The sequence below is a fragment of the Syngnathoides biaculeatus genome, chromosome 2, assembly GCF_019802595.1.
Source record: "Syngnathoides biaculeatus isolate LvHL_M chromosome 2, ASM1980259v1, whole genome shotgun sequence".
NCBI lineage: Eukaryota > Metazoa > Chordata > Actinopteri > Syngnathiformes > Syngnathidae > Syngnathoides > Syngnathoides biaculeatus.
This window is the reverse complement of record NC_084641.1, coordinates 23,081,493-23,105,830: the sequence shown is the minus strand read 5'-3', so window position 1 is coordinate 23,105,830 and position 24,338 is coordinate 23,081,493. Positions and strand designations below refer to the sequence as shown.

At 41.5% G+C, this 24,338-nt stretch overlaps 1 protein-coding gene across 3 annotated transcripts in view; it reads right to left on the bottom strand.

Annotated features, from left to right (window-relative positions):
- flna (filamin A, alpha (actin binding protein 280)) overlaps positions 1-24,338 on the bottom strand; it is a 48,449-nt gene that overhangs the window by 5,883 nt on the left and 18,228 nt on the right. Inside the window, exons 4-43 of one of the 3 annotated variants that reach the window (XM_061841626.1) lie at positions 23,356-23,453; positions 20,962-21,109; positions 20,731-20,849; positions 20,577-20,654; positions 18,612-18,774; positions 18,336-18,536; positions 16,281-16,418; positions 15,904-16,030; positions 15,685-15,821; positions 15,390-15,586; positions 15,140-15,253; positions 14,679-14,822; positions 14,468-14,591; positions 14,021-14,181; positions 13,814-13,904; positions 13,317-13,486; positions 11,239-11,356; positions 10,939-11,051; positions 10,706-10,855; positions 10,300-10,618; positions 9,286-9,459; positions 9,040-9,202; positions 8,782-8,942; positions 8,266-8,433; positions 7,969-8,092; positions 7,725-7,881; positions 7,464-7,653; positions 6,321-6,344; positions 5,647-5,894; positions 4,914-4,988; positions 4,144-4,243; positions 3,931-4,071; positions 3,712-3,840; positions 2,675-2,848; positions 2,395-2,556; positions 2,107-2,310; positions 1,876-2,028; positions 1,683-1,805; positions 1,225-1,491; positions 577-714 (exon numbers count right to left, since the gene is read on the bottom strand). In XM_061841626.1, coding sequence (XP_061697610.1) covers positions 577-714; positions 1,225-1,491; positions 1,683-1,805; positions 1,876-2,028; positions 2,107-2,310; positions 2,395-2,556; positions 2,675-2,848; positions 3,712-3,840; positions 3,931-4,071; positions 4,144-4,243; positions 4,914-4,988; positions 5,647-5,894; positions 6,321-6,344; positions 7,464-7,653; positions 7,725-7,881; positions 7,969-8,092; positions 8,266-8,433; positions 8,782-8,942; positions 9,040-9,202; positions 9,286-9,459; positions 10,300-10,618; positions 10,706-10,855; positions 10,939-11,051; positions 11,239-11,356; positions 13,317-13,486; positions 13,814-13,904; positions 14,021-14,181; positions 14,468-14,591; positions 14,679-14,822; positions 15,140-15,253; positions 15,390-15,586; positions 15,685-15,821; positions 15,904-16,030; positions 16,281-16,418; positions 18,336-18,536; positions 18,612-18,774; positions 20,577-20,654; positions 20,731-20,849; positions 20,962-21,109; positions 23,356-23,453 — 5,985 coding nt within the window. The remainder of the gene's footprint in view (positions 1-576; positions 715-1,224; positions 1,492-1,682; positions 1,806-1,875; positions 2,029-2,106; positions 2,311-2,394; positions 2,557-2,674; positions 2,849-3,711; positions 3,841-3,930; positions 4,072-4,143; positions 4,244-4,913; positions 4,989-5,646; positions 5,895-6,320; positions 6,345-7,463; positions 7,654-7,724; positions 7,882-7,968; positions 8,093-8,265; positions 8,434-8,781; positions 8,943-9,039; positions 9,203-9,285; positions 9,460-10,299; positions 10,619-10,705; positions 10,856-10,938; positions 11,052-11,238; positions 11,357-13,316; positions 13,487-13,813; positions 13,905-14,020; positions 14,182-14,467; positions 14,592-14,678; positions 14,823-15,139; positions 15,254-15,389; positions 15,587-15,684; positions 15,822-15,903; positions 16,031-16,280; positions 16,419-18,335; positions 18,537-18,611; positions 18,775-20,576; positions 20,655-20,730; positions 20,850-20,961; positions 21,110-23,355; positions 23,454-24,338) is intronic. The other 2 variants (XM_061841644.1, XM_061841635.1) reach the window with 2 other exon arrangements.

The window sequence follows — 24,338 nt, the reverse complement described above, 5'->3', positions numbered from 1 at the left end:
AACTCGAGGTATATTTGCTGTTGGTTACCAAACCATAATTCATTCTATTTTCAGCCAACTTTCAGTGCACCGTACAAGGATAGTATAAGAAAACCCAACGAGAAAATATGAAACCACCCATTAAACTGGAAACTGATATAGGCAACATCACAGTGAATAGGCATGTTTTGAGTCTGGATTCAAAGAGTAAGTCAAAAACTATAAAACATTTTTCATCCAATGAAATGCAAAAATCAATGTAGTTATTAAAAAAAAGTATGCCCAGTTTTAACCTCCTACTTAAATGGTCAACTATACTACTACACTGTACACTACTACAACTGCCTACATGAGGTGCACACTCTGTGGGCAAGTTGCACAACAGCCAATGGACCCACTATTTGCAATACTATTACAGGTTTACAGATTTGTCTATTTCAGACTCAAAGCTTTGGTGATGAACTGTTTAAAATATGTGGAGCTCTTAGTCCGGTCATATTAACCGTATACACGCTAGAAAATAGTTACTTCAGTTGAAAATATTCCTAATTTAGGCTGATTTCCTTGTAAACATATGTACTGCATCTCTTGCCTCACCTGGCTCTTGGACAATGTAAGACACTCCACTAGAGCCATCTTTGCGGTCCTCAAAGGCGATTTCAGCCTTGCTGGGGCCCTCCACAGCAATACTGAGGCCTCCAGCTCCAGCCTCCCTCGTCCAGATGCTAAATTCAGCTTCATACAAAAAGAAAAAAAACAAAAAACAAGATGGGTTAATTTTGGACAAACTTCTGTAATCTCATTATACAATACAACCTCTGTTCTCGACCACAATCCGTTCCAGAAGGCGGTTCAATAACCGAATCAATATTTCCCACGTCTGCGTACAGAGGGTGTGTTATACACAAACAATGCGCCTCGTGGGTCAGGTCGCATGAGTTATGTTATTTCGCGGTGCATTCGAATTTACAATAACAAAAACCCTCATGGGTTAGCTGATCGGGCTGGCGCGCGTTATTTCCAGGTTTTTCGCCAGTGTGAATTCACGACAAAGCGGGTCATGGGTCAGCTGGTCGGGCCGCGCGTGTTATTTTATTTCTGGGTTTTGTGCAGGCGTTTGAGTACTGATTTTTGTTCGAAAACAGAAGCAAAAAAATAAAATAAAATTTTCGTGGAACAACAGATTTGTTGGAGAACTGAGTATTTACACTTCACAATTAACAATTCAGCAGCCATTCCACTCACCTGGGACTCCAGCCTCAGCTCTCTCCAGGCCTGGCCCACCAGCACGAACTTTATGTGCCCCTCCCTCTCCAAGGGGGCCAACGGTAAACTGGAACGGGCTGCCGGGCACATGCATACCATTGTATTTCACGCACACAGTGTGCACACCCGTCTCAGTGGGGACGAAGCGTATGCAGTAGGTATTGTTCTCTCCCTCCATAATGTCAGCCTGGTGAACTTGACCAGAGGGGCTGGTCACCTGAGCCGCCATGTCTGCTATGCTGATCTCTGAAGAAACGTGCAATCGGAGGGTTACATTTTAAAAAGCCACTAATTATTCAGTTATGCTCTAATAGGATGGGATTAATCATAATAAAAAAAGCTTCCACTGTATATTTGAATAATTTGTCACCAATAAAATAAATTCACAAGAACAGGAGTTTGACAGACATTTTGCCACGACAGATAATCTCTGTCACCTGGGATTTTGAGGCTGAGGTCACACTGGCTGCCAACGTTGGCCACCGAAGCTGCCCTCTTTTTCCTCGTGATGCTCTCCTTCATCCTGCCCTCGCCTGTAACCTTTACTGTGAACGCACTCCCTGTGCAACAAACGGCTAAGGTTACAAATTCTGGACACTGCTGTTGTGGTCTTTCCTGCTATTTTCTCACCTGGCACATGTTGGTCTGCGAACTTGATGTTGATTATGTAATTCCCAGGCTCAGTGGGGCAGTATGTGACCTTACAGGTGCCGTCTTCCTGGTCCTCAGTGTTGATGTCCACTTTGCTGGGTCCTTCAATTGACAGGCTCAGGCCACCATAGCCTGAATAGAACAAACATGCGAGTCATTTTAAATATTTTCCCAATGACATGCAAATAGTAAAGCTCTTAAAGCTTGTACCTGCTTCACGAGTGTCAATGATGAATTCAGCAGGCTCAAAGGTCCTGGCTTCACTAAGCCCTAACCCACTAACATTAACACGGCTGGCATCTCCAATCTCAGACTGGTTGATCATGACAGGGATGGGGCTGCTCGGAATGTGGCGACCATTCTTCTTGATGTTCACAAGATGTTCTCCAATCTCCTTTGGAACGAATGAGATGCCTGTAACAGAATGACAACGCAAACCAGGAAAGACGTTGACATGCTACCAAGCATACATCATCTGTTTATACCAGCAACACTCACCAACGTGTCCATTACGCAGCAGCTTCAAGAGACAGGCTTCCTCACGACCTGAGGGCGTGGTAAGTGAGGCTGTCAGTTGACTCAGGTCAAAGTCTCCAATGTCCAGAGGAATGTCAGCGGCTGATCCCACCTTCAGATGGGACATTCTCATTGAGTCATCCCCTGGAGGAAGGAATAAGATTGCGTGATATACCTTCACACAACTGCAAATAACACACTTTGAAACTCTAGCTACATTTTATTCATGCACCGTATTTCAGGATTTCACAAGTGCATTTACCAGTAATCTTTGCTAAAAAGGGGCTGCCAGGAATGTGCTTGTCATTGTATTTGACCAGGATGCTGTAATCTCCTGGCAGAACTGGCAGGTAGGACACAGTACATGTCCCATCCTGGTTGTCTAAGCAGCTGATGTCTGCTTTTGATGGACCCTCGATGGCTAGAGACAAACCACCTACGGAAAGAAATTTATTGAAAGACTGTAAATACAGTGGTACCTTTACATCAGAGTTTGAGATACAACCCTTGGCTAGGACCATTTTTTGCTTTGCAGGATTTGACGCATGAACGACTGCTGATCGATGTTGCCGCGATCGTTAAAATACTGAAACGGACAGGTTTTGCTCAGATTTTTGAGCTTCACTCTGTCTTTCCGTGTATACACCTCGGGTCGGTTGCATCTCTGTGCCGCTATGCTCGCATTTTGTTATTTTGAATCAAGTACAAGTGAAATCTCAACCACGCGGCCCAAGAAAGCAATTGCTAAGGAAACCGGTGATAAAAAAAGGATGATGTCGATAGAATTAAAGAGTGAAATAATACAAAAACATGAACAGGTTGTACAAGTGAGCGACATGGCTAAGAGTTATGACCGTTCTATGTAACCATATACATGTATTAAAATGCCGTCGGTAATGAGAAATAAGGAAAAATGAGTCACCGGTGTGTTTTTAGTCTCTTTAATTCAACCCTTCGGCAGCACACCGAACGCTCTAACAACTAGCTGCTGCTCCGCCACACATTCGCCAGCTGAGTCTTCTTCAGACCCCACCACCCACTTTGCTCTCAAAGGGGTACACTCAATTACATCAATTTCAACGGGGAAATTCGCAATGACAAGAACAACTTGAGCTAAGACCTCAGTCATGGGATGGATTAAACTCATCTCAAGGTACCGCTGTACTCATTTTGGTGATCAATTTCATATGAAAAATTTGCACGAACGAGCTTCAACAACAGCTTTGCCCCAATCCTTGAGAGCCAGAGAAAATGTATGGATATGAATCATTTCCATGATACTGTGTGAACATTACATACCCTCTCCTGCATCTTTAGTGTTGACTGTGAAGACAGCAGGCTTGTTCACTGTCCCATGGATTAGACCAGGACCGTAGGCACTGACATTACCACTGTTCATGTAGTCCACATAAAACTGCAGGGGACTTCCTATGAATGTCAGTGAAGACCAGAAAAAAAAAAAAAAAAGACAAACCACTCATTGTGATGTTATGCAATGTCTCAAATGAGGAGACATACCAGGGATATGAATGCCGTCGTATTTTATATCCATCTCATGCAGCCCAGCCTCAATTGGTGCATACTTCACAGTAACAGTGCCGTCCTTGTTGTCAGTAATTTCAGGCGTGGCAACCTTCCCTGATGGCATTCTGACCTCACCTTCAGTTTGGGAAAGACCACAGTGAGATTTGTGTATCCCAAAGAGATCAACTTTACAATTGAGTTTTCTACCTGTGATCTCTCCCTTCTGAATGGTGAATGGGATGACCAGGTCAAATGGCCTGAGCCCCGTCACATCTAGACCGTTCATTCCCAATGGTCTGTCTGTTGCCTAGGAGACAGGAAGCACAGGTCTAAGAGTGTATTAAAATGTTGTGGTGATTGGACATCTTGCCCTGCAGGGTGTTACAACAAGACAGCATATGACCAAAAAAAAATAAATGAATAAATAAAATGGAATGAAACATTGAAACAATGATCAACAGTGGTGATCACTGGCATGATGATGACACCAACACAAAACGGACAATGAGATGAGGACTAAAACACTTGAAGGTCAAAAGAACAGTTTAGCACCAAGTGACTCAGAAGACATGTCCGCATGGATAACTGTCAACGCAGATCATTCGTCCCTTCAGTAAGATGTCAAAAAGCACTGGGCAACACTGTGGTTCATAACTTGTTTTTTTTAGCTCGATACCAATTCTTTGACATAACTACTGACTGCGGCACTCTATAATTGTTGACCAGTGTCTCTTTGTTACTGAGCAACTCTGTTGCATTGTCCATGTTCGGAGTCCTGTTAATGAAATGGAGGAAAATGGAAGAGGAAGAGAAAAATTCCTCTTGGAGGTGAGACATCCAATGAGACTGCACACACAAGCGCCAGAGATGTTTGATGGTGCAGGGCAAACAAAAAGTCAGGAAAGAGAAAATGGATAGAAAAGGTAGGACTTATTTATGTTTTACAAATGTTGAAAAGGGTGGGACAGAGTAGGTACCCAGGGCTGTTGTGCGTAGTACTGAGGCATTTGGCGCTGCTGCATGAGGTGGTCTGATGGAGCTCCCTCCAGCGCCTGGGGGGGTGAGAGGTTGGCAAAAATAGAGGGGATTGTAGGGTAGTAAACAATGTGACACCAGCTAGATCCAATGATATCACTGTGGGTGGAGACCATGAGACCAGGGGCACAGCACTCAAAGAGGTTTTCTTTAGGACTCATTATGCTCTTCCTTGTCTCAAAAATACACAAAAGGTATTGGAATAAAGTGTTCATAAATGAACATTAAGGTCTTTTGAAAAGAGTCATTGTTATTCTGGGCACTGTTCTGTTTCTGAAGTAAAAAAAACTGTATAGTTCTCACACCACCATAAGTCTTTTTTTGTGCAAGCTGTTAGAGGTGATCTTTTTCCAGTGCTTGCTTTAATGTATAAGAACTGTGGTTCAGAAACCAGTTAACATGAAAAGTGATGTTACTTTTGGTTGATTCAAATTCAGTTAAATTCAAGAAATACTAGGATTATGGAAACTGTTCTTATTCCAGGAATTTCCAATTGCTGATGTTGAATGAACCATGACTTAAATTTGTAATTCTCCACTGTACATCCGAAAGCTTGCAAATTACAGAGTAACACTGTCCTGCGAAATCTAGTAAGATCAGGCTGTAGTTTGGTGCACTCCCTGTCTTACAATGCATACTTTTGTACAAAGCTGACTGACCTACAAATACACTCACCGTGACTTGGAATGGACTGTTGGGAATGTGCTCTCCTCCAAAACGGACACAGATGACATACTCGCCAGGCTGAGGCGCCGTGTAAAATATGTCGAATGTGCCGTCCTCGTTTTCGACTACATCTACATCCACCTCTGCTCCCTCGGGTGTGCACACACTGCAAGTCACCTTGCCTTTCCCTGCTGCCTTGGCGTCCACAGTGATAACTGTCTGTTCTCCAATCTGGATGGTTGGGCCAACACCAGCACCTGTTGGAATGAAAAATTATCAAGTGGGTAGTCTTTAGCTGGCACTCTTCGGGCACTCATTGAGCATGCACATTTCACCACCAAGAGAATAGGTTAAAGATTAAATCTAGTCATGTTAAATCTAGAAATTATTTGCCCAACATCTGTAATGTTATATTGCTATGTAGAATGAAGCTTGATTAGCCGAAGTGCAGTTCAGCATGCCAACCTTTTTTTTTTTTTTTTTTTTTTTTTTTTTAAAGGTAGTATTAGTGTATCCAAATGAAGATGAGGGCAAAATGCACATGAAATGAGATCTGGGCAGTAAAAGGGAAGAGGGAAATGTATAGGTGTAAAAGAAGAGAATTAGAGCCCAGGTTTAAAGTGTTGTTTCCATGCTAAAAGACAGGAGTTCCTCCACAGTATAAAGTTGCTCCATGGGCTTACCTAAACCGTGACCTCCAATTGAGACTGATAGTGGGAGCGGTGACAAGCAGGATGTGCAAAAGACAAAAGTGACAAACACATGGTCAGGTAGGCGTGGGGGTGATTTTTTTGTGTGCTCCAAAAACTCAAATGGAAAACAAAAAGATAAGTAGTGCTGTATGAAGCAAAGAGGAGTGTATGCGTGTGTGTGTGCGCGCATGTGTGGAACAGGGAATGGACTAAGGAGGAGTGTAACAGCAATAGAAACAACAAATGCATGAAAGGTTGTCAAATAAGAAGCAGCAGCAGAATCTATTTTAATGTAAAAGCTCCTGAGAAGCAGAGACACTTATGGGCTTAAGTACAGCACTGGTCACACAGTCCCATAATTCAAACCTCCAAGAGGTTAAAACCAACAGGCTCTGCTCCCATCAATGTGACGCAGTGATGAAAATGCAGTGCAACGGAAAACAGCAGCCCAAACCGACCATCTTAAGAGCGGGGGCTACTTTTTGATGTGACCTCGTGCTCTCAGGTGACTTTTAGCAAAGATTAAAATCAAAACCCAAATACTGAAATGTGCATCATTGTCCTCCCATTTTCCTCTCACAATTTAAACAAGCAAAGTAAATTCCCAGCAAAAAGATTGCTTTAAAAGTACTGTAATTTAGTAAATGGCAGCTGATTTGCATGAATACTCTGTATAGTTGGACATACTGGAAAGAAAAAAAAAAAAAAAAAAAAAAACTTCGCAGCAACCAGCAGAAGTCAAGTAACCCAAGCCCAAACCAGCCTAGTCCTTGAATTGGTGATTTCAGTGCCATGCATTGTCTATACCGGATTTGTTTATTTTGTGAGAATAGAATCAACTTTAGGTCACAGTCAATTCACCTTTCTGCCTAGCTGGATGGAAGCAAATATTTTCTGAAATAATTCCTTTGACCTAAGGACATACTTAGGAGTCAACAGAATAGTTAATGCAAGTTTAGAGGAAAAAAAAAAAAAAAAAAAAAAAAAAAAACACACACACATACATACACAAAAAAAAATAAAATACTGCAACTGATTTCTCAAGGGCCGGAAGGATTTAGTCATAAGAAATTTACCTGCATACCCATATCAACTGCTAAAAGAGGAAAATTATAGAGGATGTTCAGTGCATACCTGTGACAGTGCATTTGCTGGCATCTCCTGTGGGAAGGGCCCGGATGCGATATGGTGAATATGGGATCTCGTCTCCTCCATACTTGATCAAGATAGTATATCTGCCCGTCATGTCCGGAACATAGGACACCAAGTACGTTCCGTCGTGGTTATCGCGAATGTTGGCCTTCTTCGGCTTTCCTTCTGGATCCTGGAAATACTTATTCATAAAACAGCGATACCAATTTTGTTACACTATACTCCTTATGCAAAGACACTCACAGTGATTTGCACTGCCAGCAGTCCCTCCCCTGCATCTTTGGCATCAATAGTAAACTCTACAGGCAGAGAGGCAGGCACCCCTGTGGTGTTCAGACCAGGTCCACTAGCACGGACTTTACTGGCATCATGGGTAGGAAGCACCTTGATCTTATAGGGGCTGAAACAGGAGATATAACTCAATGACTTGGGCCCGCTATAGGAAAAGTCCAGATTTTCCACCTTCCCCAGTCTGCATGTGTCATACCTGCGTGGGATCTCCTCATCAGCATACAAGACGTTAATGGAATATGGACCCTCTTTGGTGGGAACATAGTTGACAGTGTGTGTTTGGTCACCATTATCAACAATTTCTGCAGGCTCCACCACACCTAATAAGCACAAACAATTTTTACTGTAATTTCTCATCTTTTCTAAATTTGAGTCTGTGCATATACAGGAAATTACAGTATTACAACCAAAATATCAAATTATCATTTTTATAATGCTCCAGTAAATATTAAAACAAGCATTAATCATAAGTCATGAAAATGGAGGAACACACCTTTGGGTCCCTGTACGCGAACCTGCAATGGAGCCACTCCTGCTTTGGTAGCATCCACTGTAAAGGCCTGCGGAATATTGGCCCTGACATTGCTGCCAAGCCCTGGGCCTTGGCATTTCACCTTGGAACTGTCCACTGTGTCACTGACTGGCACTGAGAAAGGACTGCCTGTGAAGACAACACATCTGAGGGTTTAGACAGATGAAATGTAGAATACACAAATATTTCTGCATAATGAAAATTTTAAATACTATACTGAACCAGGTAACCCATTGATTACAGCCTGTGGCAAATTTGCTGGTGAGCATGAAAAGTTTAGAGAAGGACCAACAAAATTACTTTTTAATGGTTACAGTGCATTTTATGTTCATCCTGAAATTTCCCCCGAAAGCCAACTCCCCATACCTGATTTTTTTTAGGAGTGTGTTTGTTAAGCAACGATGGACAGACAATAGGGTATGTAAACATTAAGACTAAGGTAGCTAGTTGTACTCCCCCCCAAAAAAAGTTGAGTACCATTGATGGGTTGTCCTCCATAGGTTACATTGAGGTTGTATGTGCCCGGCTCATAGGGGATGTATTCAACACTGCAGCTACCATCCTTGTTATCAGTGCAGGACATTTTGGCCTCCGACGGACCCTCCATCGCCAACCCAAGACCACCAGTGCCTGCTCCACTGAAATAAGATGGGGGTGGGGGGTGAAAATCCCTCATTTTGGTGAACAGTGAATTTTATGAAACCACTTTCAATTAAGGCTTCAAGTTCCATTTACCGCGTCTCCACGGTGAACTTGTTGGGCTTGTTGGTAGTGCCACTTTTCAGGCCAGGACCATGCACACGTACTCTGGCCGGATCACAACCTTCAGTGACGGCAACATGGAATGGACTTTTTGGCACTGGTGTGCCGTCGTAGCAGACCTCCACATTGTGTGGACCTAAAAGAAAACATCTTTAAGCCTGTGTAGCAGAAACTGTAATGCATTCACTCTCAAAACTGAGACGATATGTTGCTACTAACCCTCCTCATAGGGAGTGTACTCTATATTATAGGTTCCATCTCCAAGGTCGGTGATCAAGCTATCAGTACGGCTTCCTGAAGGGTTGCTGATAAGCGTTTTGATGTGGTCACCTCCTGAATGTGTCAGTGCTCGAGCATCCACTGTGAAATCTGTGGTGGCCTCACGGAAAACGCCTAAAAAAAAAAAATGAAAAAAAATAAAGTCAAGTGTTGCCAATTTTAACAAGCACTAAGATACCCCACTGAATCAATATAATTTGGTTAAAGGTTGGCTGAAACCAGTGCTTGGTAGCCAGTCTCCGACTCATTTGTGACCCCCAACCACATAGAAGTACGCCTACTTTTTGACGTGTATCAACTGGAAAGCCAGTATTTAGAGCTAGAAGAGTTCTGAAGAAACCATGACGCATGTCTATTTCCTTCTTAGGTCTTTCACTCAAAACTCAACTGAATGACTGCATACTCCTCTATAAAGTGGTAGTTTGTCGTTACGATTGATACGTCAAAAATGGGTTCAGGAAAACCTATTCGGATCATCACAGGTGAGTGGAAACGCCACACCCCAATACTACTTTATCAGTACTTGTTCAGTAGTAAGAAGGAAATTTCTGGCTGTAGGAATGATCCTAAATAAGTCATTTTCCATAAGTCTACTACCCAACTGAATTTCAACATAGCAAACCTGCCATTAAAAATCAAAAAGTGTCATTGTGGAGGTAATTCTACTTGTATTATTCTTGCTTGGAGGGGGACTAAGTTCATTATGTCGATTTAAATAATTATTTAATAGTAAAAATTGTGCCTATTGCTATTAAACGTGCACAAGAAGGAGTAGATTTTGAATAAAAAGGTATTAAAACTATGCAAAAAAAAAAAAAAAAAAAAAAAAAAAAAAAAAAAAAAAAAAAAAAATCGGATAACCTTGCCAATGAATGCTGAACAGTATATGAACCAGAAAAACACCTGGAAAGAAAAGTTAAGGTTTCAACCCTTCTATGCGCCAAATTGTTTCACCTTTGCCTTCCACTCCTGGTCCAAAGACACGGATTCCACTGGCATCGATTGCTGGCTCCACAGTGAGCCGAGCTGGGAAGTTGGGCACATCCTGGCCGCCGTAGCGAATGGTCAGAGTGTATGACCCAGGATAAAGGGGAATGTAGGTGATTGTGTATGTGCCATCCCCATTATCTTGGATATGAACTTCAGCCTCTGTACCACCATCAGAAATGATCTCTATGGTCAGTTCAGCTGGGCCAGCATTGGTACAGTCTACAATGAACTCCCCTGTCTCCCCAACCTTGGCACGCTCCAAGCCTGGGCCAGAACAGCGGACCTGACAGGAGATTATGACATGCATTAACAACTAACTCCTCCATTCCTAGAACTTAATGAAATTCCAAGTGTAGTCCTTCACACTCACCTTGGAGGGGTCTGTAGCAGGATAAGCTATGGGCGTGAAAGGAGATCCAGGCATTTGGACTCCATCGTAAGTCAGTTCAACCTGATATGGCCCTGCTTCCCGTGGGATGAACTTCACGTGACTGGTTTCTGGACTCAACCCAGGCTCCACCTGAAAAGACGATTCAATACATTAACATTTGTATTCAGTATGCAACAAGTTTTAAAAATCATTATGCACATAATGTACTCTACCTTGCTGGCAACAGGCTTTCCTGAGGGTGCCGTCACTTTGGCTGCCACTTTGCCTTGACCTCCAGCACCCTTAGATTTCACAATCACTTCCTGGTCCTTGCCTACAGACATCTCTACAGTAAACACAAATCACAGTATGTAGACTTGAGGGGGGAAAACAGCTTGGGGAAAAACAAATGGCAAGTTGATCAAGTATATTGATATAAATGTGCATGAAATCCAGTTTGGAATGAAAACATTTCAGTGTGTAGAAACAACATTTAACTGCTACTACAGTTCAAAACAGGAATGAGCACGTACTGTCCCCCAGGCCCGTGACGTTGATTTTGCTGAGGTCTAGTGAGGGAGCCACAGCAACATTAAAGGGGCTCTTGGGTATATGATCGCCACCATAAGTCACAGCAAGCCCCAGAGGACCCTGATGTCAGGACGGAATTGAGATTCAAAGTGTCAGTCAATTTCAATGACAAGCTTGTAACAAACAACAACATCAACAACTCCTTTATGTTGGTAGAGGACTTTAGAGTCAGTGGCGAGTGTGTAAAGGAGGTGAAGAAACTGATCAAGCAGGTTACAATGGGTGGATAAAAGTGTCGCGTTATGTGATGGAAGAGTGTACCAGGATGTAGGATTGAAATTTACTGAGCAGGATAGCCAAGGATAGATGTTCTAGAGACAAAGCAACAACAATTCCATGGTTTGGACACATTCTGGTGAGTGACTGAGGATATTGGGTGAATTATGATGGAGCTGCCAGGGAAAAGAGGAACAGGAAGTCATAAGAGAAGGTTCTATGTAGTGACGTAAGACATGAGGTCAGATGGTATTAGAAAGGAGGATGCAGAAGATAGATTACGCTGATAGCTTCTAACTCCTAATGGGATAAGGCGAAAGGAGAAGAGATGTTGGCTCTTAGGATCATGAGCACTTACATAAAATTACACTGAACAAAAATAAGTGCAACATTTGTTCTTGTGAGCTGGACTAGATCTAAAATTCTCTCTACATACACAAAAGGCTGTATCCTCAAATATTCTTCACAAAGCTGTCAAAATCTGCATTTCCTTGCTTGAGATAATCCATCCCTTCTCACAGGTGTGAGGATATCAAAAAGTTGATTAGACACCCCGTTTACTGTACTGAAATGCCACTGAGATGTGCAGTTTTGCTTTATTGTGGGGGACACAAAACTAGTCACCATCCAGTGTGAGCACAATTTGCCTCACACGGTGAAACATCTTTCAGACAGAGTTGCTCAGGTTCTTGATTGCAGTCTGTGGAATGCCCGTCCACTCTTCTTCAGTGGCTGTCAGAAGTTGCAGGATATTTTCCGTAACTAGAACGCTTACACATTGATCCAGAGTATCCCGAACATACTCAATGGGTGACGTGTCCAAGGAGTGTGCTGGTCTAGCAAGTAACTGGGATGTGTCCTGCTTCCAGGAATTGTTTACAGATCCTTGCAACATGAAGGCATGAATTATCATGCTGAAACATGAGGTGATTGTTGTGGCACAACAATGGGCCTCAGGATCATAGTGGGATCATTTTTGCATTCAAAAATGCCATCAGTACTGTAAAATGTGTTGTCCATAACATACGCCATGAAGAGAACACCTTCCCATTGTCCCAGACAATTGAATATGAGCAATCGCCCACTCAAGCCATTTAAGATTAAGAACTTCAGCCAGGTCGAGACCCTGAGGAGGATAATCAGCATGCAGATTATCTTCCCTGAGACAGTTTATATAGAAATTCTTTGGTTATGCAAACAGATTTTTGCAGGAGCTGTCTGGGTGGCTGGTCTCAGACAATCTTGAGATGAACATGATGGACGTGGAGGTCCTGAACTGGTGTGGTTAGACGTAGTCTGCGGTTTTAAGGCTAAATTGTGTCGCATCTTCAGCATGTGGCATGTTCACAGAGCTGCACACTAATTGACAAGAATAATTCAGGGCCTTGGTGATGAAGTGCTGCCTCAATGAGTGAGAATACAAGTCATGCTACACAGTTTAATTTTTTTTTTTGCTCTGGGCTCCACAAAAAGCCAGCCTGTAGCTCCACATCAAGTTGTCAGGGTAATAAATGTTCTTACGTTGGCACATTCCATAGTATTGGTGGGCATGGTACCCAGTGGCCCATTTGTATGAGAACAGTGGTCTCCAAAAAAATGTGTTTTCAACCATTGTGTTCCAAGTCGTTAGGTGCTCTATATTTTTTTCTTCTGCATTTTTAACCAAAGCATGTCAGGAAACAACCTTAAATTATTTAACAACCCCCCCAAACACTAAGAAGCTTTACTTGCTGAACTTTGCAGTTGCTGGAGAATTATGAATTTATCCTGTTTAACATTCTGGTTGAGTTTGTTTGGGCCTTACCTGCTGTACAGGAGTGTATTTCACAGTGTGTGTGTTGTCATGGTTGTTGATAATTTCAAAGTCCTTAACAGCCTCTGCTTTGATGGGGCCGACAAAGCTGCAGTCCAGGTTTGCTTTTCCCGCTCCTTTAGTGTTCACCGTGAAATGAGTAGGCTTGTTTAATTCAACACCTAACAAAGACAGCAGAAGGTTTAGTGGACTAAGGGTGTTAACATTGCATTTATGGCACTTACTTTTTCAGATCTCAAAACAAAATTTAAGAACGATGGCAAAATATTGTACCATCTTAAAAAAAAAAAAAAAAAAAAAAAATCTCCAATACAGCAGGTCAGTGAAGCGTGAAATACGGTAAAGCGATGAGAATTACGGTACACTTCTGTGTAGAAGCTTTTGAATCCCACAATGTATTTTTTTAGCCATGATAGCTTGTGTGCATTAATTTAGTTTAAAAACAAGTAATGCAGAAATAGAAAATGGGAATGAAATAGTACCCTTACCACTGCGGCTGAGTCCTGGGCCTTCTGCCTTCACTTTACTGGCATCATGAGCAGGATCCACCTTGATCCTGATGGGTGTCATTGGAATAGCCTAAAAATTGCAACATGAAAAGGAAGAGGATCTTAAGACAGCTTCTCACTTATTGACAGTATCTATGCAACTTTCATGACAGACTGAAAACTAAGTGGGAATATACTGTAACTCACTTGGTCAGCAAACAGAACCATAATGGTGTAGCTGCCTGCTCCAGGTGGTGTGTATTTGACAGTGAATGTATCGTTGTCGTTCCTAATAATATCAAAGTCGATGTCAGCTTCTGCAGGCCCCACAACACCAGGGGCACACTTGATTCCAATGCTGATGTCACCTTTGGACAAAAAAAAAAAAAAAACATGATACACTGGTGTTTGCATGACTAATGTGATGGTAATTACAGGGCCCAGCAATGCACAGGAAACCTAGTCATTTTTAAAGACTGCAAATGAAAACAGAACCCTTTAACAATGGCCACTTACATCAGATGTATCCATTTAAAGATCAGAAAATTGGGAAAAGTGGTATGCGGAATGTTTGAACATTTGCAGAGTGACAAAATGCCTTGATTTAGTCTTGTGAAAGGAAAAAAAAAAAAAAAAAAAACATCCCATATTTACCTTGACCGGCCTCAGCACAGTCAACTGTGAAATATGTTGGATCAAATGCTTTGAGACCCGTCTTGGCCACTCCAGGTCCTGATACCTTCACCTTGTTTGGATGGCAGCCTGCACCAACATTCATCTGTGCACCAATGCAAAAGACAGCACTCAGTGACAAAATGTAATTTGAATAAAAATCTGTAAACTAATTAAACTCCAGAGTACACACCCTGAAAGGACTGTCAGGTATGTTGACTCCTCCCCAGGAGACCATGACAGTGTGTTTCAGAGGTTTGCGTGGTGTGTAAGCACAAGTGTATGTGCCATTGCCATTGTCTTTAACCTGCACATCCAAAGGCGTGCCTTCCCCATCCTGTAGAATTCAGGACAACTAAGGTTAAACAGGCTTTGCCTCAGAGAAATCAAACGGTTTAAAAAAAAAAAAAAAACATCTCCACATAGCTTAGAAATTAAAGTGCAGTTGCACATAAGGGAAACTGACGAGGGAACAGCCCTGTAAATGAAAAATTTTCTTGCAAGCGGTGCAAGTAAATTTGAACTTTTGCTCTGTAAGTGGCAGTAATGTGCATTGTGGTAAATAACTGCCAGTTTTCATTTTGAGAAAAAAAAAAGTGTAATTTGAATTGACATTGTATAATACATAGATTTCTTTGTTTATGACATCTTTACCTGAGCAACAACCTTCAGTGGAGCTTTTCCACCTTGCTTAGCATCCACTGTAAATTCAGTGGCCTTGCCAACAGCCAAACCACTGCTTTGAAGACCTGGACCATATGCCTTAACCTGAAAAAGCCACACTGACTCATTAGGAAAAAGGGTTTGTCTATTAAGGGAATTATAGTCCCATCTAAAAGCTAAGGCCCCTATTAAACGTGTTATGTTAGCCATAGCAGTTTGTGTCACCATTGCTGTGGAATACCTTGTCAGGATAGAAGTCTTTGGCAGGAGGGTTGACAATCTCAGCCATGAAGGGGGAATGCTGAATGTCCTCACTGTTGCAGAGCACATGTACTGCATACTCGCCAGGCTCAGTAGGCCAGTAGCGCACGTCACAAGAACCATCACCCTTGTCATCACATTCAATCTTGGCCTGAGATGGACCTTCCACAGAGAAACCTGAAGAGAGCAATGTGAGCTTAGCAAAGCAAACAGGATGTATCTACCTGAACATTTGAAGGAAAAAAAAAAAAAAAAAAAAAAAAAAAAAAACATACCCAAAGTGCCAACATTGTCTCCAACAGCCTCCACGACAAAATCGGCAGATTTGCCGATGACACCGCCCTCTAGGCCTGGACCCCAGGCCCTCACCTTCTGCTGCCCAGCCTCAGGTCCAACCTTCACTTCAATGGGACTAAAGAACAAAATTTGTCAGTTAATTATTCCTCAAATCCACTAACATCAGTGGCAGCGTTTGTTTCTGTGCAAGTTTCCACCTGCGAGGTATGTGCTGTCCTCCCCAGGTGATGGTGATGCTGTATGTGCCAGTTGTAGTGGGGTAGTACTCAAAGCCGTACACACCATCTCCCAAATCCTTCCTCTTGCAAGGCTCTTCAAGGCCCTCTGAACATAGGGAGCCAACATAAGTACCACTTTGTCTCGCCATTAAAAGCCGCTACAACATGATCCACTTGAAAATGATCGTACTTAATTGAAATGACTACAAGACCGAATATACAAGTTTTAAACCGGGTGTAACCTGCCTCCAACCCAATGACAGCTGCGATAGGCTACAGCACTCCCCGCGAAACTCATAAGGATCAGTGGCTCAGAAAACGAATGGATGTTGAATTGACAAAGAAAAAAAACTCACTCGGCCCTTTGATGGTGACTTTGAGCTCTCCAGTCCCAGCTCCTTTGGTGTAAACCTTGAAGTCTGCAGTCTCCTTTACCCGTAAACCTTTTGGCTGTAGACCACGACCCTTTGCTTTGCATAGGCTGGGGTTGCATGCTAGACACACACATACACATGCACACTGAGAGATGGTTCTCTGTGTTCTGTCAAACTATGACATCAGGTGAAGGAGTGCGTTTGTGGGCCCTTTGAAGCAATCATTGACTAGCATATATTCAAATAACTGAATACATGTAATGACAGCCTATGACATTTGACCTCAGCAATCAGGTCCTTGCTTTGATAAGGAAATAAAATCACTAAAACTTGAGAACCAATAACTAAAATCTTACATTAGGTAAAATTAGGTATTGCTGGCAAGAACCATGTACCTACCAATCTGGCCTTCAAGCTACTATGGCCATCTTGGGTCCCACATCCTTTGGGATTTGTTGCTTTAACGTAGAAAATCACTGGGGATTTGAAGGCGTAAATAGTGGCTGGTGGAACAGTGAAATCCACCAAGCACTCATTTGACCACTGAGGTCAACTAGTTCTGTCATTGTGCTCCGAATAGTGTTTTGGCTTTGTAGACGAGAAAAACAATACTTAACATTTGAAGGTCAGGTGACAACTGTGCCATGCAAAAGTTCTTAAATGCCACCGTTTGTCGCCCTGCAATTCAGTGAGGTCAGCCGTAATAGTATTTACTTCACATTGAATTGCTACTGGGGGGCATCTGGTACTTCGACCTGTGCAGTCTCTCTCCCCCCACTATTTTAAGTGAGCTGTTAACATGCATCAAATGAAGTGGGCCTTAACCACCAAGCAGGAACCCACATATCACCTCTTTTTTATAATATATTGCCAGTCACAGTAGGATAGTGTTCCGAGGATAAGGGAAAACTCTACAGGAAATGCGACAAGCTGTATGATAATGGACAGGATATGGCCTTCTAGTGGGAATATAGAGTAAATAGACGATCAAAAATGCTTCATACAAAATGTTTTCAATTTAAAAATAAAATAATATACCACATGAAATGATAAGAGTTTTGCAGTTAGAAAAGTAAAATGTTATAATGCCTATTTTGGGGTAAAACTACTGACAAGGCAATCTAGAAAAATCCATCAAATATGCATGTGTAATTTAAAATAAGTGATTAAGAGATTAGAGGCACATACTATAACAGTGACTCGTGTCATTATGTAATCTGCTGACAGACTCATTTAGCTGGAACAAATAGGATTCAGACCATTTAATGGAGAAAGGTCTAGTGACATGACAAAATGTCAGTTGCAAAGCAGCATGTAGGGAGAAGAGCATTTCCTCATGGAGGTGTGGAATTTTTCCCCACTGGGTTATAAACAGAGCTTATTGGCAAATCACACACGATTCCACAAGTCCACAGATGAGTTAATGACAAGACATGCAAATTAAAAATAAATAAATAAACATTACGGGCATGAAGCTCAAACACTCATGCGTGCAACTACATTTTATTATTAAAAATGATTGCATATTGCTATCTTTGTAAGGACATTCAGTGGCATAACCCATCTACAGCCCTAAACCAAAATTAAGTGATTTCAACACCTCATATAACTCCCACCCCAAAAAATAAATAAATAAAATTTGAAGGCATCTTCTGAAACTGAACACTGTCTCAAAAAAAGGTGCTTCCTATTATGGTTTTAAATTATGCCGCCTACGAAGATAGCGATACAAGAACATGCAGGCACAGACACATTTGGGTACCCAAAAGAGATCCCAGGAAACGGGAAATAACAGCAGAAGGAAGAGGCAGCTCCCAACAGAGGCCAGATGCCACCAGGCCTCTATCAGAGGAGGCCAGGGAGGATCCGGCACAGAGGCAAAAGGAGACAGCAAAAGCATTAGAAACAAAGAAAACCGACTGTGACGACAAACATGTAATCACTAATGATGTTTGTTACAATAACATTGACCGTAGGATATCAGGGACAACTGGCGCTACTGAGATTGTCAGTGCATAAGATTTTCTTGAGGCATACCTTCGCCGATTTCTACTATGAAGGGGCTTTTGCTGATCTGACCACCAGCAAAGGTGACATAGATCGTGTGTTGGCCCTCCTGTGTTGGTTTGTAGGTGCAACGGTAGCTACTGTTGCCCTTGTCCTCTATGTTGCAAGTTACGGTGTTCTTCTTCCCTGCAGGATCCATGATCACAACCTCCACCTCACCAACACCAGCACCTGTGCAACAGAAGGGATGTGATGAAGACAAACCAGGAAAGAGCACCTCTTTCACCAAATAATTGATGTGGTTACCCGCTGTGTAGGTGTCAAAGTAAGTGCTCTTGTTCGCAATGTTCCCTGTGGGTTCCAAGCCGGGTCCCTGGGCAGTGGCTTTGCTGGAGTCTCCCTGAGCCATGCCAATCTCAACTTCAAATGGGCTCTTGGAGATGTGTTGGCCTGCAAACAACACTGTCACCTACAAATTCCACCCCCCGCCCCCCCAAAAAAAGGACATCTCAGAATAATCAGTAATTAACACATTCGCCTGAAATGTCTAGTTCAGGATGAACAAAATTGATTCTACTCAAGAGGAAATAGACCACTAAATTATTGGAACGGTAAAGCCAACAACTTAATTTAGCTATGGATCGAAAACAATTGAGTTTGAGGTCAAAAGATAGTTCAAACACCCCCCCCCCAAATGTATACAAATATGGTTTGGATATAAAACTTGGAAGAATTACAGGAAGCCAGATTTCATGGATAATGCACATTCTTTTCTTATGCTTTAAATGTAACCTCTTTCAGCCTTCTCTTTAGTATGTAAAATGCATTCTCTAAAAGGATTCGGTCAAAAGATAGATTTAGCCAATCTAATTTCCCTGATTAAGAACAGTGTTCTTTTTTATCAGTGTTAAGTCTTACTCCATGATGAAGCACCATTAAGTTTGGTTGCATCTTTTCTCAAATCGGCAGACCGACTATCTCAAAGTTCTGAATTAATTTTGTTGCAGTCATTAGTGAGCCTGTACAAGAAGGAGTCATCCAAGCCCAAACTATGGACAATAGAGCAACAGAGTTTTACAGATGTTTGGCATTACACCCTCTGACTTCACTTTAGGTAAAGGTTAATCATTGTCCACACCCACAACACTTTGTTACAAAATTTCTGAGGCTCGTCTCTGCTCCCCTTCCCCCCTTCGCTTGTTCCACATGTGCTTCGATCTTAGCCTTCAAACATTTCTCCCCTCAACCTCATGTCTTCAGTGTAGAAAAGTAGGAAAAAAAAAAAAGTCATACTTTCACTCCTGCTATCTGGAGATTTTCATTTTATGGCATCTTCACAACTCTTGCTGACATTTTCATGACTATACTCAATGAAAGTGTTTATACATCAGTGCCTTGTTTCTTCATTAGAACATTTGACCTGGTTGTACTCCATCATATTTCGGCTTCAATAACTTTGTTTTCAGGTTGGGTCGACAGTCGTGTTCAAAATAATTAATATACAATAATAAAAAGACTGACATGAAATCAGACTAAACCTTTTCAGTTTTAGAATTTCCAGAATAAGTGGAACTGTGGAGCAACTGGTTGGAGAATTGGTTTCTTAGTTCTGTGGACCAGGTTGCAAATCCCGGCCCCGCCTGTGTGGAGTTTGCATGTTCTCCCCGTTTCTGCGTGGGTTTTCCTCCAGGCACTCCGTATTCCTCCCATATCCCAAAAATTAATTAATTGGTGACTCTAAATTGCCCTTATGTGCGATTGTGAGTGCAACTGTTGTTTGTCTCCATGTCCACAATTGGCTCCCAACCAGTTCAGGGTGTCCACCACCTCCTGCTCAAAGTTAGCTGGAAAATGCTCCAGCACTCCTGTGACACTTGTAAGTATAAGAGTCTCAGAAAAATGATTGACATTTCCAAAATTCTACTTGCTGAGTGCCAAAAATAGTAAGATGTTTTAGACAAATATACAGTATTATAGATAGTGGGGAAAAAAGTTAAAATCAAAAATGTTGTAAGAACAGAGCTTTTGATTGTTTTTTGGAAAGTGCCACATGAAGACAAAACGATATGCATTAAAAAAGGACTACACCCATTATTAATCACAGTTGTCCCTGCACACAAGAAATTGCCTGTCTCCCTCCATCTTATCCAAAACTCTGTCATACTTTGCATATATTTGGGTTAACCAGTTTTAACATATGCCCATGGCTCCTTGACTGCTTTCCAATAAACCTGATCATATCCATACTACACGTGACAATCTATACATTACCTTGTGCATGCCTGTGACTTTCGGCATATAGACTACAGAGTAGGTGCGATTCTTATCATTGTTGCCTGTCACTTTGGCCTGAAACAGAAGCAAATGTTTAGAAAAGGACTACTAAGTGATAACCATTTGATTAACGGCACCAAACATCTTGAACCTCCTCTCTGTGTCCTGCAGGGTCCTCGACATAAACAAGTACTTCTCCCATTCCTGCACTGATTGTCTCCACAGTGAATACAGCCTTTTTCATTACAACATTGCCAAGCGGCTCAATGCCTACAAAAAGCAAAGGTGACCATTATTAGCCTCTTCCAGAATCAAGTATGTGTGTTATGGTGATTGTGTGCGCGTGGGGTGGGAGGCGAACTGTGTGTGTTTGTGCATTTACCTGGTCCATAAGCACGAGCTTTCTTTGGGTTGAGTTTGGGTCGTAGTGGTGCACCAGGCTTAAGTTTAGCCTTTGGGAACTGAGACAGGTAAGTCATGACTGAATGTTCGTCGACATTGGGGTCAACAATTTCCTCAGGGGTTATGACCTGGAAGGACAATATGACAATAAAAAAAATTATCACCATGAAGTGAGCTTAACCATTATTTTTTTTGATAAATACAGCGATGCTATAGCTGGAGAGTGCAAAACGAAAACTTTTGTAAAGTGTACTTTGGTAGAATGTACATGCAGCTGACGAACACTGAAAACCAGAATGCACCCACTGAAACACACATACCCTTTGTCTTTTTGATTCAGTCCACAAAGTCTGAGACAAAGGGCTCCTCTTTGCAGAACCATACCAGTGGGCGGAAACGGCAGCGACCACAAAGCCAAGTGCGAGCACGCAATGCCGTGCCAGCTGCCAACTATGTGCCAGTCAGCACAATGCAACAAAGTCAGCTCAGCCCCTGACATATTTAATTATGCATTTTAAAATTGCACCAATAACTGGCATGATTAAATGAGGTCGCCATGAGCCTCTTGGCCCAATGCTGACTGAGCATGTTTTGAATATTTCTGTATCATGGAGGGTGGAACCACACAACAACCAGACAATTGACCCCTCCGTGGATATTGCGCAATCCGCGTCACTGCGCAATCAGAGGCCAGAGATCTGCATAAACCAAAGCCCGTTTTTGCTCCCGCCATTTTCTCAGGCAACATTGCATGGTCCAGTATGGATTTAGTTAGCGTTTTATCGCGTATTTGGGTTATTTAACAAAAAATATGGTTAAGAGGTGTAGTCACGGACTTTGTAATAGTGACGACAGGTATTCTGAAAGGCTAGTTGGTGGAGTTCGATTCGTACCCTTTCCAAAACCGAAGACCCAGTACAAAAAATGCCTTCGATGGATCAAACTTTGTGGAAGACCGCATCATTAACTAAATCCATCTAATATCAACCGGAACAGATATGTTTGCACGAAGGTATGCCCTATATTTGATTTTCAATATATGACTCTTATAAATGAATTCGAAGTTCTTCGCTAGCATAACACTGCTGCGTGTGAAGGATTGACACACTTATTCTTTGTTGAGCGATATTTAGCGATGATCGGACTGCACAAATGTGTCGCTTTCTTGCTGGCTCGCAGCCGAAGCTTAACCAGACTGTTTGCACAAAGATATACCCAAAATTTGATTTTAAATACACGTCTCGTATAAATGATTGAGACGTTCTTCGCTAGCATAACACCGCTATGTGTGATCGATTGACACACTTATTCTTTGTTGAGCGATATTTAGCGATGATCGGACTGCACAAACGTGTCGCTTTCTTGCCGGCTCGCGGCCGAAGCTTAACCAGACTGTGTCTGCACGAAGATATGCCCTATATTTGATTTTCAATACAAGTCTCGTATAAATGAATGAGACGTTCTTCGCTAGCGTAACATTGCTACGTGTGAATGATTGAATCAAATCAGAAGCATGGCGTCTCTCTCAGTTAATGTATTGTATTTAGAATCTATAATATATCGTTGATTTGAATGAAATCAGAAGCATGGAGTCTGTCTCAGTTCAGAATGTATTGTATTGTATTTGCCATTTTTACTGTTTGTCTTACGTCAGCGCACGTGGCGTGACGTCACTTCAGAAGGCGTGGTTAAGTGCCCTGTACGGAGGGGTCAATTAACATCACAAATGATTAAAAAAAAAAATGTCAAGAAGTCCAGTTATAATTTCTAACCTAAAGTGAAACCTACTCCATGAAGGCAGATTGCCAAACATTCACAAAAAAGTTTGCAAAAAAATAAGTTTACAATTTTTTCAACAAATCAGCTCTCGAAGTAGTAACAAAATCACCCAAACCTCAATTCCCAAAATCTGCGACTTACTAAGAATTGCAATGAATATGGTGTCAGTATTTCAAACAGGACTGCTTCACTTGATAGCTCTGCACCATGAAAACAATAACCAGTGCAAAAAGATAGGCAAGGAGATTTAGTGTAATTTGGTATATTACTTGGAGTCATTTATCAAGGTCATCACACCTATAGCATTGATTCCATTTCACACCTCAAAACTCTTAAAAACAAACTTCAAATGCCATTTACAGAAGTAAAAAGCACATCCAAACAGATGTAATACATTATGAAATTTTGATTTACCAGCATACAGGTGATCATTCAAGCCCAATCCTAGGGCCACCTGAACTAAACAAGGGAGTGTTTTATTATTCATATTACATAGTTTTTTTAACATTACTTAGGTCTTCGTAAGAAGAATTACACAATAGCTCTAGTTTCCAAGATTTAACATTTACAGTGTAGAACTAAATTATCACTTTACCTGTGGTATACCCAGCCAGTCGTCAGCTTGCTGCATGGCTTCACGGGCATTGTCTACAGGTTTAGTCTGATCCCACTGGTCCCAGTCAGGACAAAGACCTGAGAGGGGAGCAGAAAATATAAGATAAACAGTATTGAAATTAGAAACTAATCCTTTTATGTGTGTGTGTGTGTGTGGGGGGGGGGGCTCATCATACGAGGCTATAAAGTAATGAACCCTATTTTTTTCATATCCATTGATAATAGGCACCCCAAATGACCTCAAAAATGCTTCTACCTATATATATTTTTACAATATACAATTTTGCTTCTACCCATATGATAAAAAAGGAATTATTTGAACACTACTTTTTACTTGCTCTCATTTTAGAATTCACAGTCCTAGAAAGGGTTGAGTTCGTATGTATAATAATGCAGATATTGTAAGACGGGTAAGGTTCCTCAAAGAAAACATGTAGGGCCAAGTGAAAGTCAATTCAATTTAAACTGCTTTCAAATAAAACCATCACGCATTTCAGCAAAACAAAACTAAAATTATTAATGGTCTTTGTTCAGTCATATTTCAAAAAATTTCACAAGTTCTGCCAGAAAATGTAAACAATATATGCAGTCATACATGTCCCTGATGTATTAGAATGAAAAAGTAGGCTACACATTTTTTCGTAACCTCTACATGGTGGTGGCATATTGGAATTAAAGTCTACAGCTTTTTCACATCTAGATTACGACGTTATAAAATGTGAGCCCCCCCCCCCAATTTCCTTTATACGAACTATAAGGATAAGGAAGTGTATAAAGTGCACTATTGACTTATGAAATTTTGTGGGTTAAAAAAAAAAAATGCACATGCATACATTTTTGTACTATGAAGCTGCATAAGTATGAATAAAAGTGTAATTTATCTTATTGTGAACATAAAGAACTGGGTGCAAAACTGATTTTAAGGAATTACAATAAAATTAAATTTAATTGAGGTCCACAACA